The 16,824-nt window shown below is 46.3% G+C and overlaps 1 protein-coding gene across 2 annotated transcripts in view; it reads right to left on the reverse strand.

The window, feature by feature from the left end:
* Positions 1-2,531: 2,531 nt before the first annotated feature.
* TCOF1 (treacle ribosome biogenesis factor 1) overlaps positions 2,532-16,824 on the reverse strand; it is a 41,223-nt gene continuing 26,930 nt past the window's right edge. Inside the window, exons 14-18 of one of the 2 annotated variants that reach the window (XM_035105665.2) lie at positions 15,425-15,611; positions 11,775-12,281; positions 7,781-7,857; positions 5,615-5,648; positions 2,532-3,721 (exon numbers count right to left, since the gene is read on the reverse strand). In XM_035105665.2, coding sequence (XP_034961556.2) covers positions 5,619-5,648; positions 7,781-7,857; positions 11,775-12,281; positions 15,425-15,611 — 801 coding nt within the window. In that variant the 3' untranslated portion in view covers positions 2,532-3,721; positions 5,615-5,618. The remainder of the gene's footprint in view (positions 3,722-5,614; positions 5,649-7,780; positions 7,858-11,774; positions 12,282-15,424; positions 15,612-16,824) is intronic. The other variant, XM_035105664.2, reaches the window with a different exon arrangement.

A 16,824-nucleotide genomic window follows, 5' to 3' on the forward strand; every position in this document is an offset into this window, starting at 1 on the left:
GTGCTTCTTCAAAGTGAAATTTTTGAGTGTTCTTTACATATATGGATATGAACTGCTGTCATCCTGAGTCATGCTGGCTGGGGCTGATGGGAATCAGGGTTCTGATGGTGTAGAGCAGGCACCCCCAACCTTCAGCCCTCCAGATGTTTTGGACTACAATTCCCATCTTCCCCGACCACTGGTCCTGTTAGCTAAGGATCGTGGGAGTTGTAGGCCAAAACATCTGGAGGGTCGCCGTTTGGGGATGCCTGGTCTAGAGGAATGGAGGCATTACCTTATGTAAGGTTTAAATATAGCTGTGAATCCTGAAACCCCAAATGCTTTAGTAGTTTCTAGCAAGGCTATATAAATTTATCTGGGCAAAGAACAGACTTCTCCTGCATCCAAAGCAAATATAAGTGAATGTTTCTTCAATTACACAAGCAAGCCAGCAGAGTGGATATATATTAGTGATAGATGATAGACGAGCACTCAAGCTTATGACATACTAACTATACCCTTTGAATATATGATCACTGCATTATTAGTGAACTCAGAAAGATGATTTTAACTGTAAGTCGTTGTAAAGTTAAAATAAAAGATAACCTTCTAATAAGGTGCTCTTGTCCATTGAGGTGGATGACTGAGATAAGACTCCAATTAACTGGTTAACACAAGAGACGACTCTACACATGGATATCACCAAATGGGCAGCATCGAAATCAGATTGATTATATTCTCTGCAGCCAAAGATGGAGAAGCTCTATACAGTCAGCAAAAACAAGACCTGGAGCTGACTGTAACTCAGATCATCAGCTTCTTATAGCAAAACTCCAGCTTAAACTGAAGAAAGTAGGAAAAACTACTGGGCCAGTAAGATACAATCTGAATCAAATCCCTTATGAATACACAGTGGAAGTGAGGAACAGGTTTAAGGATTTAGATTTGGTGGACAGAGTGCCTGAAGAACTATGGATGGAGGCTCGTAACATTATACAGGAGGCAGCAACGAAAACCATCCCAAGGAAAAGGAAATGCAAGAAGGCAAAATGGCTGTCCAACGAGGCCTTACGAATAGCGGAGGAGAGGAGGCAAGCAAAATGCAAGGGAGATAGGGAAAGATACAGGAAACTGAATGCAGATTTCCAAAAAATAGCAAGGAGAGATAAGAGGGTCTTCTTAAATGAGCAATGCAAAGAAATAGAGGAAAACAATAGAATGGGGAAAACCAGAGATCTGTTCAAGAAAATTGGAGATATGAAAGGAACATTTCGTACAAAGATTACCATAATCAAGGACAAAAGTGGTAAGGACCTAACAGAAGCAGAAGACATCAAGAAGAGGTGGCAAGAATACACAGAGGAATTATACCAGAAAGATATGGAGGTCTCGTACACCCCAGGTAGTGTGGTTGCTGACCTTGAGCCAGACATCTTGGAGAGTGAAGTCAAATGGGCCTTAGAAAGCACTGCTAATAACAAGGCCAGTGGAAGTGATGATATTCCAGCTGAACTATTTAAAATTTTAAAAGATGATGCTGTTAAGGTGCTACACCCAATATGCCAGCAAGTTTGGAAAACTCAGCAATGGCCAGAGGATTGGAGAAGATCAGTCTACATCCCAATTCCAAAGAAAGGCAGTGCCAAAGAATGCTCCAACTACCGCACAATTGCGCTCATTTCACACGCTAGCAAGGTTATGCTTAAAATTCTACAAGGCAGGCTTAGGCAGTATGTGGACCGAGAACTCCCAGAAGTGCAAGCTGGATTTCGAAAGGGCAGAGGAACCAGAGACCAGATAGCAAACATGCGCTGGATTATGGAGAAAGCTAGAGAGTTCCAGAAAAACGTCTACTTCTGCTTCATTGACTATGCAAAAGCCTTTGACTGTGTCGACCACAGCAAACTATGGCAAGTTCTTAAAGAAATGGGAGTGCCTGATCACCTCATCTGTCTCCTGAGAAATCTCTATGTGGGACAAGAAGCTACAGTTAGAACTGGATATGGAACAACTGATTGGTTCAAAATTGGGAAAGGAGTACGACAAGGTTGTATATTGTCTCCCTGCTTATTTAACTTATATGCAGAATTCATCATGCGAAAGGCTGGACTAGATGAATCCCAAGCAGGAATTAAGATTGCCGGAAGAAATATCAACAACCTCAGATATGCAGATGACACAACCTTGATGGCAGAAAGTGAGGAGGAATTAAAGAACCTTTTAATGAGGGTGAAAGAGGAGAGCGCAAAATATGGTCTGAAGCTCAACATCAAAAAAACCAAGATCATGGCCACTGGTCCCATCACCTCCTGGCAAATAGAAGGGGAAGAAATGGAGGCAGTGAGAGATTTTATTTTCTTGGGCTCCTTGATCACTGCAGATGGTGACAGCAGTCACGAAATTAAAAGACGCCTGCTTCTTGGGAGAAAAGCAATGACAAACCTAGACAGCATCTTAAAAAGCAGAGACATCACCTTGCCGACAAAGGTCCGTATAGTTAAAGCTATGGTTTTCCCAGTAGTGATGTATGGAAGTGAGAGCTGGACCATAAAGAAGGCTGATCGCCGAAGAATTGATGCTTTTGAATTATGGTGCTGGAGGAGACTCTTAAGAGTCCCATGGACTGCTAGAAGATCAAACCTATCCATTCTTAAGGAAATCAGCCCTGAGTGCTCCCTGGAAGGACAGATCGTGAAGCTGAGGCTCCAATACTTTGGCCACCTCATGAGAAGAGAAGAATCCTTGGAAAAGACCCTGATGTTGGGAAAGATGGAGGGCACTAGGAGAAGGGGACGACAGAGGACAAGATGGTTGGACAATGTTCTCGAAGCTACGAACATGAGTTTGACCAAACTACGGGAGGCAGTGGAAGACAGGAGTGCCTGGCGTGCTATGGTCCATGGGGTCACGAAGAGTCGGACACGACTAAACGACTAAACAACAACAACAACTGGTTAACAACCAAAGGGAGAGAAACGGAACATACATTTCCATAAACCTTCCTGTGAAAACAGAAGGGCTGGAAGCTTGGCTCTCTTTAAGAATGAAACAAACAAACCACAAAGACATGAGCCTGTTCAACACAACATGACAGCTGTGTGCAGCTGACCAAATCCTTTGGAATTGTTTAGCTGCAGCCAAGAGATTTACACATTTTCAGTTTCCAAATAACACACAAGTGCTTTTCCCAGTTCCTATGGTTTTATTGTATACCATTATTTAAAAAGAGAGAGAGAGAGTGAAAAGTACAAGAGAAAAAGCCAACCTAGAATCAACAGGGTTTTGTACATATTGAACACAATTCCTGGATGGACACTGCAGAGACATAAAACTTCTTCCTTTAATGTAGTATGAAAAGAGGGGGAGGCGATCTTTTCCTTTAAAAAAATATAACTCTTAAGGGTTGGGATGCGGTGAAGGAGGAAGAAGAGATAGCAGTAAAAGTAATTGCTGGATTCAGGATTGAAAATCAAAGGTGTTTGTCTTCCCCACATTCTGTCAGTTACAGTAGCTGCATCTTCTCCATTGGCCAAGCAATCGGGGCATGTCTTATTCCCAAGCAAATAGCCAGATCAACTGTTAGCAATGCTTAGCTCTAAAAGTCACAGTTAAAAATAGTTATAAATACTGAAATTAAGTCTTTGACATTCCCATTTTCTTTTCTTTAAAAATATAAACAAACAGTTTCTTTCCCTTGAATGCTCCCAGCATATTTTTATTCTTCACTTCATGCTTTAAGCCACTACAGGAAAGGGAGAGAGAAAGAACACATTAAAAAATGTACTGTAAAGGAGGGAAATTCTGCCAGTGACAGACTTGTCAATGAGTAGGAAAATATTTTTCCAAATGCATTGCAAGTATCTTTTCTCATCCACGTGTTAATGAGGTACTACTCTCACTGCTACCAGCTACCAGAAAACACCATTGACCCAGCTCTACCCTAGAGCTATTTGACTTTTGCAAAGGAGGGAAAAAAGATGAAAGAACTCTAGGTACTTGAAGATTGATTTATTTTAGGCCTGACACATTCCAAAATACCGTACTTTTCAGTCTATAAGACTGAAAAGAGAAGACGCCCCCTATTTTTGGGGACTCAAATTTCAGAAAAGGGGGGGGGAGAGATGGCTCCGCTTTTTTGCGGAGGATTGCCCAGTTTTACAGCTTTTTGCGTGGGGGATTGCCAAAAATTGCTCGCACGCAGCCACCCACGCTGACAATCGCCCACTTGCCACAGCGACAGCCAATCGCAAACAGACCCCACCCCAACTGAGAAAATCTGTCCGCTGGCAATCTCCGCGCATCCCAGAACAGCAGCTGCCAATCGCAGCAGTGACAGCCAATCCACAGCAGTGTTTGCTGCAGAAACCAATCACCAAGCCAATTAGAGAAGCAGCAGCCAATCCAAAGCAGCCCTTCTAGCAGCCAACAATTGTCACTGACATGCTCCTGCTCGCAGCTGCAGCCAATCACCCACCCACCCAATTCACTATCCATGTATAAGACGGGGCAGGTTTTTAAACATAATTTTAGAGTAAAGAAAACCTTGTCTTATACATGGAAAAGTACAGTAAACCTCCTTCAGAGCACACATTTTTAATGCCAATTCTCATCATAAAACTGCTGTCGCTATGGAACTGCTTTAAATCCTTATCGGAGTTCTAAGGGGCTTACTGCCCTCCAGATGTCTGGACAATTCCCATAAAGTCTGGCCATTGGCAAAGCTGACTGGGGCTGATGGGAGTTGGGAGTCCAACAACATCCGGAGAGCGCCAGGTTGGGGAAAGCTGCTTTATGCTCTTGATAGGAACTGCTATTCTGAACCTGGCCCCAAAGAAATATTTCAAAAACACGACAAGCCTGAAAATCTGTCTTCAAGCACCTGGAGTTCCTCCCTGTCAGCAATGTTTTCATGGTTTTCTGGTAACACCCCCCCCCCCCGGACCCTGACATTACATTGGAAGATGCTTGAGCCTGCATCCCTGGACTTCTGAGCACAGCTTCTGTAGGCCTTTAGAAAGCCATCCATTTAGCCCTTCTAGAATGTGACTCTGATCTACGGTATGTTGCCAACCCTGTAAGCTCACGAACTTCCACTTCCTACCCGAATGGTAGTTTAAATTTATTTATTTATTTAAAGGAATTTATACCCCACCCGAATGGTAGTTTTAATTAATTTATTTATTTAAAGGAATTTATACCCCACCCGAACGGTAGTTTTAATTAATTTATTTATTTAAAGGAATTTATACCCCACCTTTCAGGGGGAAAGACTCGTCCCCCAAGACAACTTACAAAAATCTAAATCTAATTTAAATCCATAATTAAAAATGCAATTAAAAACAATCTAAAAACCTAGAACAGAATCATCTTCGTATACCTCTAAACTAAAAGTGATCCTGGAAGGAAGAGGCCCAACTGCCGGGGGGGGGGGGGAGGCACAGGTGCCCTCCCTGAAATCAATAAAAATACTTAACTGAGGTTCTCTTCCCCCCCCCCAGAACATGGCTACGTCCATGGCAGCTGCCTTGAATGAGAGGAGTTCCTAAGCAAAAGGCTCTAACCAGAGAAAAAGAGCCATTGGAATTTGCCAAGTTGACATTAACTAATTGGTAGAGTACTTTAAAAAGATACTTACTGGCTCATGCTGCTCCCTCAAGGTCACCAGTTTTCTGAAAGAAATCCAGAACAATTTAGGTCTGTTGTTGTTGTTTTTACGCCCCCACCGCCCCAAGAACTGGAACTGCCTCCAACGTCCTTGGCTCCCTTCACAGTACAGAGAACACAGACCCAGTTTCAGATGGTGAAGCAGGTCCTTCCAGTTCTTCCTAGGCTCAGCCACTCATGCAACCATCTTTCCTACTCCCAATCTCAAATGCTGACAAAGTAAGACTTAATTCTCTGTTTAAGAAACACAAAGCATTCTGGGAAAGGGCATCTCAAGACTTTAGTCGTCAGGGCAAAGTGCTCGGTTCAGGCCCATATTCTGGAGTGTCTGGGTAACAGTCGAAGCAAAATAACTCATACCATCCTGTCAGAAGAATTACGTAGCTCTAGCCTGGCTTTCACCCCACAGCCTAGTTTAGCTTTTAGGCCATATTCCAGACAACCAAGCAAAAGAAAAATGACTGCTATGCAAGGCTGAACCTACCATTGGGCACAGTGAGGTGGCAGAGACCCGAACTCTATGTGTCACACCACCCACCTCAAGACCCTTAAACTAGTCTGCTGCTCTCAGGTATAGTGGAGAAAGCCACCCTGCCACTTGTGTTGAAGAAATCCCCAGCTGCCAATCAGATTGGCTTCTATAGATGGAATTGGGAGGAGGCGACGCCATCAAGTGGCAAAATGTCTTGGAAAAGCCCTGATCCCCCTGCCTCTTTTTTTAAAGGGATTGCTCCATGAGGGATAAATGCACCCCATAGCTACGTAACCTAAAGGTAATGAAGTTTAGGAGGAACCAAAGTTTCTTGCGATGCAAGTTTCATACGAGCGGTGTCACATGCCAGCACCTCACCTTGCAGTACCGTGTTTCCCCTTTTTTAAGACACCGTCTTATAACTTTTTTCTCTCAAAAAAACACAGGGTGTCTTATTTTTGGTGGGGTGTCTTATTTTTTTATTTGAATACAGGAAAATAGTACAAAGCTATTTACTGAAATAGAGCATTGGCAGTCTCTCACTCATGTGGCAAGGACAAGTTATCTGAAACTAGCTGAATAATTTTGCAAGTGGTTTCAGACCAAGTAAAATGAACCCAATGTACAGACAGCACTGTATCCCATTGTACTTTACTTTTGTTAAAAACTCCAAGATAAGCAAAGTGAAAAGCTCCTCACAACACTCACAAGGGACACAATATAGTTACGGACAAAGTATGTGTCCACCTGTATGTGTATATGTGTACTGTACAGTCATACCTCGGAAGTCAAACAGAATCTGTTCCGGAAGTCTGTTCGACTTCCAAAACATTCGGAAACCAAGGCATGGCTTCCGATTGGCTGCAGGAAGCTCCTGCAGCCAATCGGAAGCCGTAGAAGCTGCGCCAGACGTTCGGGTTCCAAATAAAGTTCGCAAACCAGGACACTCACTTCCGGGTTTGCGGTGTTTGGGAGCCAAAACGTTCGACTCACAAGGCGTTCGGAATCCAAGGTATGACTGTATTTGGGAGTGGGGGATGCACGTGCTCCAGTGTTAAAATTTCGCTAGACATGCATAACTAAGATGGGGAAAGAGAAACTGAGCTGAAAGATTCACTTTCAAAGTGTTTTCAAGCTGTATAGCAAGATGAACAATAGGTCTTCCTTCCCATGGATACAAGGAAATAGGTGGCTTTCCCCCTATGCTAAATAAAGCCACTCCTCTAAAACAAAATTTAAGAAGACAGACAAGACTGTTAACGCGGGGTGGGATAGGAGCCTTGATTTAAGCTGCTCTGAGCTGGTTTTAAATCAAACGAACAAGTCACCTCCATTCTTTAATCCTGCATGTATTTGCATCATTGATACGGGTTTTTTGTTTCTACTACACCCCCAGCATATAATACTTAAGCTAAGAAATGCCTCTGACAAGGCTGTCTCCTAGCAACTTTGGAAATTATGTAGACCAAATTGTGTAAGTATTCTAGGCTGCAGTCACACCTGGTTCTGGAAAAACAGCAGAGTCCTGGAGCCCCTTCAAATGCAAACAACCTAACTCTGATGGCGCAATCCTGTATACATCTACTCAGAAGCAAAAACACCATTAAGTTCAAGTGCTTACAGACAGGTTTACCCATCCAAAAAAGTTCTCTAGTGTCCTGTTACCTTCTTTTTCTTTTTCTTCTTTTTCTTCTGTGATCCATCTGGGGTAAGAGACTCCAGCTTTTTGCTCTTCTTTTTCTCTATAAAACAATTATGCAAGAAAGAAAATAAGAATCTGCTTTATTAAAAAAACCAAAACATACACGCTCTAGCAGCTTACAAAAGCAGCCTTCCAGCAGTTTGACTTCACCCCCAAAGGCCCACTCCTCCATTGTCTCTCGAGACAGATGGATGCCAACGATGGTGATATTTTTAACTTGCCATTCATTTATTTCTAAGAATATTTATAAAGCACAATCAAAGCTACAGCTGGGTGATGGATGGGTGTCTGAATATGTTCTGGAAAAATCCAACATCGTCAGCTATTTTGCTACCAATCTTCAGCCACAGAAATCAACCCGAAATCTTAAGATCAAACAAGTCGAATTATGCCCAAGGGACTCACTGAAACCTGTAGACATTAGTCAGAAAAGCATTCTGCTGTAGCCAACAGAATGGTTATGGTGTGCATTTGATTGCAGGGTGTGCTTTTTGCCCCCAACAGTAAAAAAAAGTTGGCGACCTCTGCACTAGGTGATCTCACCTGTTGCTACATGGGAATCTTTACAAGATCAGGGATATAACATTTAGACCGCTCTATGAGTGGAGGCAAGGTGGCATTCTGTTCAGAAATATTGGCAGCTGCACAGGAATTAAGATGTCCAGATGTTTTGTGTTTGTTTTCAGTTACAAAATGGATGCAAACGGAAGAATTCACTGCACTGCCAGTGGACTAGATGAGCTGGGGGGAAAAATAGGTCTAATTGCTAAGGTTTTGGCTAAAATGGAAATAGTCAAGCCAGTGTTCAGATGCATATGCATTTTTCTGCGTTTCTTTAAAAATTGCTCTTACAAGTAAACTATTTTAAAACCTGTCCCCCACCTCCTGAAATATCATCACAGCAATTGTTCAAAACCTTTGGTAAAAGCTAGAATATAAGGCCTGATGCCTTGATTTTCACTCCATGCATAATTGCCTGCTTCCCTCTTCTCCACACAATGACTTAGATGGGAGTCTGGCATATAAGAGGGCTGGAGCCAGGAAAATGAAAAATGCTATCTTAGCATGATAGCCCAATTGTACAAGACCAACGTTGGCTAAGGGTTTTTGTCAAAACTTGGGAGACAACATCTTGAGGTCAGACAAATTATTAGCCAGCGTAATCAAGGTCTGCTTGGCTCTCTAGAAACAGGGGAGTGTGCGGAAGAACAAGCTCTTCAGTCCTGAAGCTATCTCATTCAGTTATATGGGATCATTTCCTAGGTTAAGAAAAGAACTACATTTAGGTAACAGCATAAGGAGGCAACTCTCATCGTCCCTGACCTTTGGCCATGCAGGTTGAGGCTGATGGGAATTGTAGTCCAAAAACATCTGGGGACCAAAGGCTGGGAAAGACCGGGGAACGGGGGAACAAAGACATGCTCCCATTATTTCGAGAAAGCACTTTCCCATTACAGATGAATCCTCTTCCCTATACAAGGGTTTCCATCATTCACAATGACCCTACTTATGGGCAGTAACGCAGCAAGTGGGATCACACAACAGGCATGGCACACAGCACACAAGCCCCCATTTAGCTGGGCTAGTGGAGCTACAACAGAAACACAGTGTCCTCGGAATTTGTGGCTCAGGGTGCCCTCCGTCACTAGCAAAAAAAGCAAATGAAGTTCAGGCCAGAGTGACCCAGCAGCTGGAGAGAAGTGTTTGGCGTATACTGCATTCGGCACAACAAAAGCACTATACTTAGGCAATCTCTGTATATTAGAATGTACAGGCTGCATGCGAAGCAGCCCAAAGAAAGGGAAGGATCGTGGATGTAGTTTCTTACTGCAAAACCACTAAAATGGTATTTACACAAGAATTTGTGAGAACTTTTGAGAATCTCAGCATTGCTAAAGGTTTTTTTTTTTTTTTGCAAATGCTGGTGATCATCTTGCCCTTTGGGAATGTGCAAAATGAGCCACAAATATCCAGCCCTTATATATTAAATGACTTTCCAGTCATGTCTCTGGTTTATAGAGGGAGAAACTGAAGACATTCCTTGCACAGCTGGTGAAGAGTGAGCATGAGCACAGGTATCATTCTTCTTTACATTAGTGATTCATTTGCCCAGTGTCTGGATCAACACAGCCATATGTATAAATCCGTGCATAATTGATTTCCCCAAAAGCTATATATGTTAAGTCAGAGCCTCATCCTTGCCCAACAATATAGCTGTAACTCAGCTTTGTCAGGAATCTCCCCTCCCATCTATTCCATTGCCCTTTCCATCCTCTGCTGGAGGAGGGCTGGGACGGTCTTTCCCTGTGTGAGGCAGCAGCAAAGCGAGAGAGAAATCACTATGGAAGTATACTAGCAACAGGAATGTACCAAATCTTAGCAGGAGCCTCACACAGGCTGGAGCTGCTCTTTTAACAGAGAATGATTAAGAGCCATCCTCTCCCCACCCTCTCTGTGTGGTAACAGCAGCTCTCAGCACTTAAAGGCAGCTTTAATACTGTAGAGTCATCAGCACAGAGATCCACGGCTTGCTCAATTACTGCTAAATGTCACAAGAACTAGCAGCCCTTGCAACTGAATTTCGCTCCTCCTGTGAATCTATGCATAGAACCAGGATGGTACTTTTCCATTTCAGTTTTTAAAAACAGACCCTTTCCTATACAGGACAGAAGGCCGTTCCCTAGCTTAGTCGGGCCACACAGATGCCTGGCCATTTAATAGCAGAGACTTCTCCTCTTCCCTCTGCCTTGCCAGGACCAGCAAAATGGGGGGGGGGGGAAATAGAGCTGGGGGTGAGAGTGCATGCACACAAGTGGAATGTGCAAAAACACCACAACTGCAAGGGCTGCCCTTCTTATGGGACATACCTGCATATGGCTTCTGCCCTTTCCTGCATTTGCAGAAAATAGTCCTTGCTGCTCCGAATTGCACTGCAGAAATCCCTTACAAGCACAGCCACGGCCTTAAGTAGGAAGAGCTTTGCTGAGTAAAGCAGCCAGCTTATTCACTGGCAGCAAAGAAACTCCAGCCACACGACTGCATTGTTTGGGAGGCAACAGGGAAGAACGGGAGCCCAGCCTGATGGACCAATTTATATGAGGATAAGGCACATCAGGCTGGTTCTAAGTTTAAGATTTATTTTCCACACCCTGCTCTTTCTGTTAAACCAGCAACAAAGCAGCTTACTATGCAACGTAACGGAACAAAATAGGGACAATACAACAGCAGGCCCTATTCAGATGCTCTACTTCTGCATTAAATCAAAACACACAGTAGCTCTTTCCCCATACATTGTACAGGGCTGGTATCTGTAAGGAGCCTGCGTGCAGCTCCACACAGGAAATCTTCCCTGCAGATGCTTGGATGGGCACCACGTGGAAGGACTACTCAGCACCTATGACACAGCCCTGCCCCTGCCATTTGACCCAGAAGCAGAACACCTGAATAGGGACTGCATCAACTGGGTGCATCCACAACAACAGGGGACCCACATAGGCTTAGGGGAAACAGGAGGATGAAAAGTTGGGATCGTGTTTTTGGAGACTCTCTGAACACAGGATTCAGATCCAGCCTTCTGCATAGCTTGGCAGAAGGGTAGAGAAGGGCATGCAGCTGCAGCCTGGTGACCTCCAGATTTGCTGGACTCCTGACTCCCATCAGTCCAGGTTGACATGGTCAATGGTCAGGGATAACAGGACTTTTATAGTCCAAAGCTTCTGGAAGGCACCAGGATACAGAAGTCTAACCAAAGCCTACTGAACAGATGGTCCTCTGCAGAGAAACCTGCTGGTCTGAAATCTTGCATCCTTTGCTTACTAACACAAACACACACTACGGTTTCTTGCCAGCCAGGCAATACTGCATGAGCCCATCTGGGGGCAGCAGAGTGTGCTGAACAGGGCAAGGGACACCTGTTTTTGTGTGTGCAGCGGCAGGATGTGTGTGTGATGCTCTTACTGTCTTTTTGATCTTTGCTGCTTTTTTTCTTTGGTTTTTCGTTGTCGGTTGACTTGGCTTTCTTCTTCTTCTTCAGCTTTTTTGGCACCTCTACGCCACTCTCTGCTTTAAGCTTCTTTTTCTTCGGCTTGCCCGGGCCAGCATCCCCAGCTGCCAGCTTTCGCTTCTTGGGCGGCTTCTCTTTTGCCCCAGCCTTGGAAGATTTGGGAGGCTTGACTGCCACAACAGGGGTGGCTTGGGGCTCTCCCTGGGCGGCTGCACCAGGAACTTGGGCTGCGGCCTCCTCTGAGCCAACTCGTGCTGTCTGGGTGCTGGCCAGCAGGGTGAGTGGCAGCTGCCCTGCGGGATTCCTTTTGGTGCTGCCGTTCCTCTGAGCCTTTGTGGCAACTTTCTTTGCAGAGGCGGCTTTGGAGCTGATGCTTCCCGCTCCTTTTTTCCTTGCTGTGGCCCCCTTAGCCCCTTTGGTCCTTGCCACTTCCTTTCCAGAAGAGGGTAATGGGCCAATCTCTGTGGAAACATAATTGAAATAGAGAGTGACTCAAGTGCTCTTGACAGCCTTACTAGCTACTGAGAAGCTTATGCCTCTCCAATGCCTCCTACTTCCAAAGCACTGCAACTCACGGGAGGGAAATCATGCCATGCACCAAATTAGTTGAATGTTTAACAGCAGGAGAAAAAGGCCCAACTTATGGAGGAGTGAAGCCAGAAGGTGGTGCTAGGGGACTCTTTGATGCCTTAGCCTTTGGCCTGTGGTCCCTCAGGGTTCTGTCCTGTCCATTTTTAACATTTACATTAAACTGCTGGGAGATATCATCCAGAGTTTTGGGCTTCTGTGTCACCAGTATGCTGATGACACCCAGCTCTATGTCTCCTTTCTGCCTAAAGCCAAGGTAGGGCTGGGCAATGTTGGGTTTCCAACACTGTGATTTATCACCCACCAAACGTCGCGGTTTGGCAATGTTGAAATAAGTTGCATCGGCTCCTGCCGGCAAGGCGTGGGGTGAAACTGCCTCCACTCTTTCCATTGGTGTTTTCAACCCCAGCACCTTGTGGGCTGGGGCCAATTCAGCTGGCCCCAGCCTGCTGCTCAGGAGTGGGGCGTGGAAAGGCTCCTGCTCCCAGCTGAGCCAGCCCCGGTGTCCCTGCTGCTCATGCGTGGCAAGCAGGAATGCTGGGGCACCTTCCTGAGGTTCCCTCTGCCTTTGCCAGCACAGGCGGCAGGCGAACTACCTCGCTCACTCACCCCCCACTCCCCTAAGATGGACCAGGCGTTGCCTTTGTCTGTCTGGGTATTCTGCCTCTTTCCTCCTGGGGTGGTCATACACCCCAGGAGGAAAGATACAGCCCACCCTCTCAGGACGAGGTCCGTGAGGCAGGGCTGCCTGACGCTGCTGGTGCTGCTGGCTGGGCCTGACCCCAGTGCCGAGGCTGTGGTGGTGGAGGCAAGCACACGGGCCTTGGCGGGGAAGGGAGGAGTGTCTAACAGAGCTCACACCCAGCAGCTGGCTCCCACAAGCCAGAGGCCAGGTGGGGGACCTTTTAAACTTCTCCCTTGAGGGGGGAATGACAGACACCCCCCTTCAAGGGGGAAGTGTGATGGAGCCCGCAACTCCCCAGCTGAGCAGCCTCGATCCTACTTCTGCTGGTGGGCTCCCTCAGCTGGGGAGGGGGAGCACCTTTATGGAGCCCCCCCACCCATTCGCTGGCTCATGTGGCGGGTTGGGAGCTCTGTAAAACTGCTTGGCTGAGGTGAGGGCAGTGGCACAGTCCTCAGCCAAGCAGTTTAAAGATGCAGAGGGAAGAACAAGCTGTATCGGCATCTCGCCAAAGCAGCTTTTTTCTCCCTCTGCCGGTATGAAGGCAGGCAATGGCTGTTTCACTCAGCGGTGTATTGCTGGTGAAACCGCGGCCTTCTGAGTCCCTCTGCCCCAGCTGCAACTGGTAGCTGGTAGCAGAAGGACTCGGAAGGCGGTGGTTTCACCAGCGATATACCACTGAGTGAAACTGACATCGCGGTCTGTCCCTCATACTGATATATCGCCCAGGCCTAATCCAAGGAAGCTGTCTTGGTTCTAAACTGATGCCTGTCATCACTAATGGACTGGATAAGGATGGACAAATCCAGAGAAGACAGAGGTTGCCTAGGCTGAATGCCATCAGAATAAACCCAGACTTTATCGTAGCATCCAAACCCAGTCAACAACAGCGTCCTGCAGCCCATTTTTTGCCAGCTTTCAGCAAGAAAGAAAGTGTGTCTTTTCCCTATTTTAGCAGCTATGTTGCGTGACAGTTTGCTCATTTAGCTGGCCATATAACAATTTAAGAATGCAGTCAGAAAGAGGAAAGGGAGGAGGACACACTCACTCTCACTACTAACCCTGGGGAATGATCCACAAAACCAACACCTATCAGTTATTCCCTTCAGGTGTCCTGGCCAAGGGATTCACAAGACCATACAAACAAAAAGCAAGCCTGATGTGTTCCTGATGGATGTCCAACAGGTGGCAGCAGAAGACTTGCTCCTGCCGACTAGCCCTTATTTTAACGATTCATGTTCTTGGCCACAGAACTTTACAGAATCCCAGGACACAAAGAGAAGCCTTGCGCTTCAGAACACCATGACCCCAAAAGTGCTAAACTTTTAACATTTTAGAAGAAACGCCCCCCCCCACTTGCTTCTGAAAACCACCTTTTTGGTCAAAACCAGGGCAGAGCCCCCTAAATTGCCTAAGCCTAGGGATGTTAAAAGAGCATCATGTGACACAGACCCCCATTTTAAAATGTCTGCCATCACCCCAGACAGACACTTAACTGAGAAGATGAGCAGAAGTGGACTAGCTGCTTCCCTAAAGTGGCGGCCGCAGGGGGGGGGGGGAGCACTTCCAACTTACAGGCATCACTCAGCACACAGGCCTATTTTGGCCAAACCATGGGCACCAGCCACTTGATGTCACAGTGTGGGGCAGGTGAAGTCCTGGCTCAGCTGAAAGGGCAGGAAAGCACTTGCTGGGTCTTTCTAAGCTCCTTGCAAAGCTCTCTGCCAAGAACCACGCAGGCAGTATCTAATGATACTGTGCTGTCAAGGGCGATTGACAGGTAGGCAGCTCAGAGTGGCGGGGGAAGGTAACTATCTGGCTTGCTGCCCACATTTCTTTCCCCATTCCTGTCCTAAAGAAAAACAAATAAGCAAAGACTATGCCACGCTTCAGAACACAGCTGCCGTCTTAAGACGAGTGACCTTAAGGGTGATGCCACGGCTATGGTGTGCAAGCTAAGAACAAACACACTGCATGGGGTTAACCCTTCAGTGCAAAATACTGTCCCTACCCACCTCAGGAGAGTCCCTGAATATGTCTATGCAGAAATCCATGGCTGCTATACCCTCTCCCTCCTCCCTCAGCGAGTGGAAGATCTCAGAAGTTTCATGCCACACTGAGTTTGGGAGGAGGCAAAAGCAGCAGCTGAGACTCATTGCTTGAACCCCTCCTCCTGTCCACCCCCCAAGCTGAGAAATGGGGCCTTCCTCACCTGAGTTCTCAGGTGGTTGGGACAATTGCCTCTGACAAGTAGACCTGTGCCCATATCACATCATGTACTTGAACATTCCTCTCCTCCAGCCCTTCTGTAAGGATTCACCCTCCAAGACTAACCTGTCTTCTGCCCAACTATTTCCTTAGCATCGGCATCTGAGTCGCTACTGTCACTGGAAGAGCTGTCGCCAGAAGCCATGCTGATGGGAGGACTACGAAGAGCAGAGGAGGGTTTTCCGGAACTCTGTTTGGATAACGCAGGAGCAGCACCCTTCGGCAGAGTGGGCAGTGGGGTCTTTAAGAGGGACTAGAGGAGGGCAGGGGGCGGGGAGGAGAGAGAACACATACACAAGAGTTAGGAATTGGAAGTTATTGAGGGATGCTGCTATCCGTCCTCAAGCTGAAGAACCTGGAAGTGGTACCTTACAAATCACCATCGGATCACTTAACTGGATACTTTTTCATAGTCCTGCTGCAATATTGACAGGTGAGAATCCAGGAATATGGTTTTTCAACCTCTGCATCTCTTAATTTTAATGAGGCATCAGAGCATTGGTGGAAGGTGGGAAGAGCATGAGCAAAGAATTGGCAGGGCAGGTTGAGAAGACAAGGCCATGTTGCCATCCACCTTTCTCGAAAGAGAATGGAGTGCGTCTCCGGGGGTGAAGTCCAACTGCTGTGATAGCAGCACTGAAGTGACTTCCCCGGGGCATAAGCCTGGGCTGTGTGTATGAAGTCCTGGACTGCCCAGATGGCAAGACCCCACTCTCAACCTCACTGATGTTGTCCAAAGGAAAGCAGGGCACTGTGCTTGGCACCAGCTTGGCTGCAGGAGTTGCTGGAAGGAGGCATACAAGGCTCCACCCAACTGTCAAGGCTCCACCCAACTGTCTTAGAGACTCCATTCCGGATTCGTGTAGTTTACTCCTTAGCCCTTTTTTCTCCCAAATATAGCCTGCAAGGCAGCAAGGGTTTAGGATCAGAGCTTTCCTTCTCCTAGATGACCTACCTTCCCAGGTTGACGAGCCCCATCTGCCCTTGAGAAGACAACAGGAACATAGGCCTTACACAGAAGTAAGTCCACTGGGTCCATCTGGCTCAGTTGAGCCTAGACCAGGGGTAGCCAATGTGGTGTCATTGGATTTCTGTTCCCATCAGCCCCTGATCCCATGGCCAATGGCCAGAGATGATGGAGTTGTAGTCTAGCACCATCTAGAGGATACCAGGTTGGCTCCTCTTGGTCTATACAGCAGCTCTCCAGGGTTCCAGGCTGGATTGAATTTGGGACTTTCTGCATGCAAAGCAGATGCTCAACCCTTGAGTTATGGACCTTTCTCCAATGAGGTTGCTAATTCCTGAAGAAGGAGGGAACAGTTTTGCAGGGAGTGGGGGCGCTATGTACAAGGACATACTAGTGAATTAAGCTTTCAGGTAGAGAGAGTTATGACTAGCCTTAAGCACACTGGGGCCCTGGATCATCTGCACCATTCATAACTAAAAATGTGCCTCCAAAAAGGTCT

The sequence above is a fragment of the Zootoca vivipara genome, chromosome 2 (genome assembly GCF_963506605.1).
Source record: "Zootoca vivipara chromosome 2, rZooViv1.1, whole genome shotgun sequence".
Lineage (NCBI taxonomy): Eukaryota > Metazoa > Chordata > Lepidosauria > Squamata > Lacertidae > Zootoca > Zootoca vivipara.